This window comes from Austrofundulus limnaeus, unplaced genomic scaffold, assembly GCF_001266775.1.
Source record: "Austrofundulus limnaeus strain Quisiro unplaced genomic scaffold, Austrofundulus_limnaeus-1.0 Scaffold3605, whole genome shotgun sequence".
In the NCBI taxonomy this organism is placed as follows: Eukaryota; Metazoa; Chordata; class Actinopteri; order Cyprinodontiformes; family Rivulidae; genus Austrofundulus; species Austrofundulus limnaeus.
The window spans coordinates 4909-6508 of record NW_013956007.1 but is presented as its reverse complement, the minus strand read 5'-3'; the positions used below and the strand labels follow the sequence as shown (position 1 = coordinate 6508).

The 1600-nt window shown below is 37.8% G+C and overlaps 1 protein-coding gene across 1 annotated transcript; it reads left to right on the top strand.

Annotated features, from left to right (window-relative positions):
- Positions 1–6: 6 nt before the first annotated feature.
- On the top strand, positions 7–1156 carry LOC106511930 (neural cell adhesion molecule L1). Its single transcript, XM_014000648.1, has 2 exons — positions 7–136; positions 238–1156. Exons 1-2 carry the CDS (start codon positions 40–42, stop codon positions 483–485), a joined length of 345 nt encoding a protein of 114 aa, XP_013856102.1. The 5' UTR covers positions 7–39; the 3' UTR covers positions 486–1156.
- The last annotated feature ends 444 nt before the right edge of the window (positions 1157–1600 follow it).

Sequence of the window (1600 nt, the reverse complement as noted above, 5' to 3'; positions counted from 1 at the left end):
CTTTAGTTTACAAATATTGAGCTAAATTTAGGTGTGATAATGAGAGGAGAGAAGGTTCAGGATCAGGGAACGTACCGGTGCTACACCAGAACCATCAGAGGGAGCAGGAGAAGCTTTATGAAGCTAAAACTAGACGGTGAGACGTCTTTGTTTAATTTAGTTTTTACAGATTTAAACTGGAGTTGCTCTCATGTTGCTGTTTTCTTTAATATTCTTGAAACGCTTCTTTCTCTGCAGCTCCAGTCTCTGAGGTCCACATGAGTCAGGAAGGAAACTGGATCAGCTGCAGCTCAGACGGGATCTACCCTGAACCTGGACTCACCTGGTCCACCATCCCTCTATCCAACATGGAGCTCCAGACCAGAACCAGAGTCCATCAGACTGAAGCTCAGCAGCTCTCTGATGGTTTCAGAGGTTCTGATCTGATCCACAGCTGCACCGTCACAACTCATCAAAACAAAAACAGCTTCAAAGAAAACAGCTGAGAAACAAAAACTTCTAGTTTAAACTGAATTTTCTGGTTTTTACATTAAACACTTTTTACTTTTATCAAACTGCATCAGCAGTGAAATACACAGTTTATCATTTGACTAAATATTTTTTAGTTTTCAGCTCTAAATACATCATTTTAAATAAATGCTATAAATTGTGTCTGAATTGAGTTCAATCCTCTGTAATGACAACAAATAATCTGCTGTGATCTGAATGAAACATGTCAGAATCCTCCAACAAACAGTCTAAATACAAAAGAAGAAAACAAGCAGCTGCTCTTTGTCCTTCTTGGGATCTGTCCATCTGTCTCGTCTGTCTTCTTCTCTTGTTTGTCCACCACCATGATGTCTGCTTGCTCAGTCAGCAGCTAGAAAACTGATTTTCTGTTGGGCTTTATGAAATGAAATGTTTCAATCCTGCAGCTAATAAAGTTATTTGGACAGTTTTGTAGTTCCAGTGGAGCTTAAAGTTCTTGAACTCTTCAGAATTTTCCATCTTTCTGCATCAATGTGAGCTAAAACATGATGAGAGTTTCACACATGTCCTGTATGAAGCAAAGCTTCACTTTAGCCTCTCACACAGATGGAATATTGGATCATTTCCCTCAATAAATAAAGAAGCAAATGTCATATTTTACTGACATTTGTTTCACTGTTTCTCTTTACTTTTAGGACGTGTGTTAAATCTTCTTGTTTTGTCTTCATCTTGTCTCGTCCGGTGGTAAAGCTTCAGGAAAACATTTCTGCTCACAGTTTGTTTTTCTACAATCTATAGCAGAGAAAGAAAGAGAAATGGAACAAAGCTGAAGAGGACATTTTCTAGCTTTAAAACAGAAGCCAGTTAATAGTTGTTCATTGCTCACTGCCTCCTGTTGAAAGCTGTCCACCTGCTTGAAGACATCAGCGTCTCCTCAGGAGACCTTGTGGACAAGCAGCTATAGGAAAAAGATATGCTTGGCTACCAGGCCTCACACGGCGGCGCCAAAATATCTATAGGGTAATTTAAAGTTTAGAATTCTGAAATATAATTTGTAGATATAATTATATATATTATATTTACATACAATATATTCATCCATCCTTTATATATTTAAATTATATCATATACC

Excerpts from the sequence above, each read along its gene's own strand:
- LOC106511930 (XM_014000648.1), top strand. The coding sequence starts at position 40 with ATGAGAGGAGAGAAGGTTCAGGATCAGGGAACGTACCGGTGCTACACC. Across the intron at positions 137-237 it reads TATGAAGCTAAAACTAGACG|CTCCAGTCTCTGAGGTCCAC; the intron begins GTGAGACGTCTT and ends CTTTCTCTGCAG.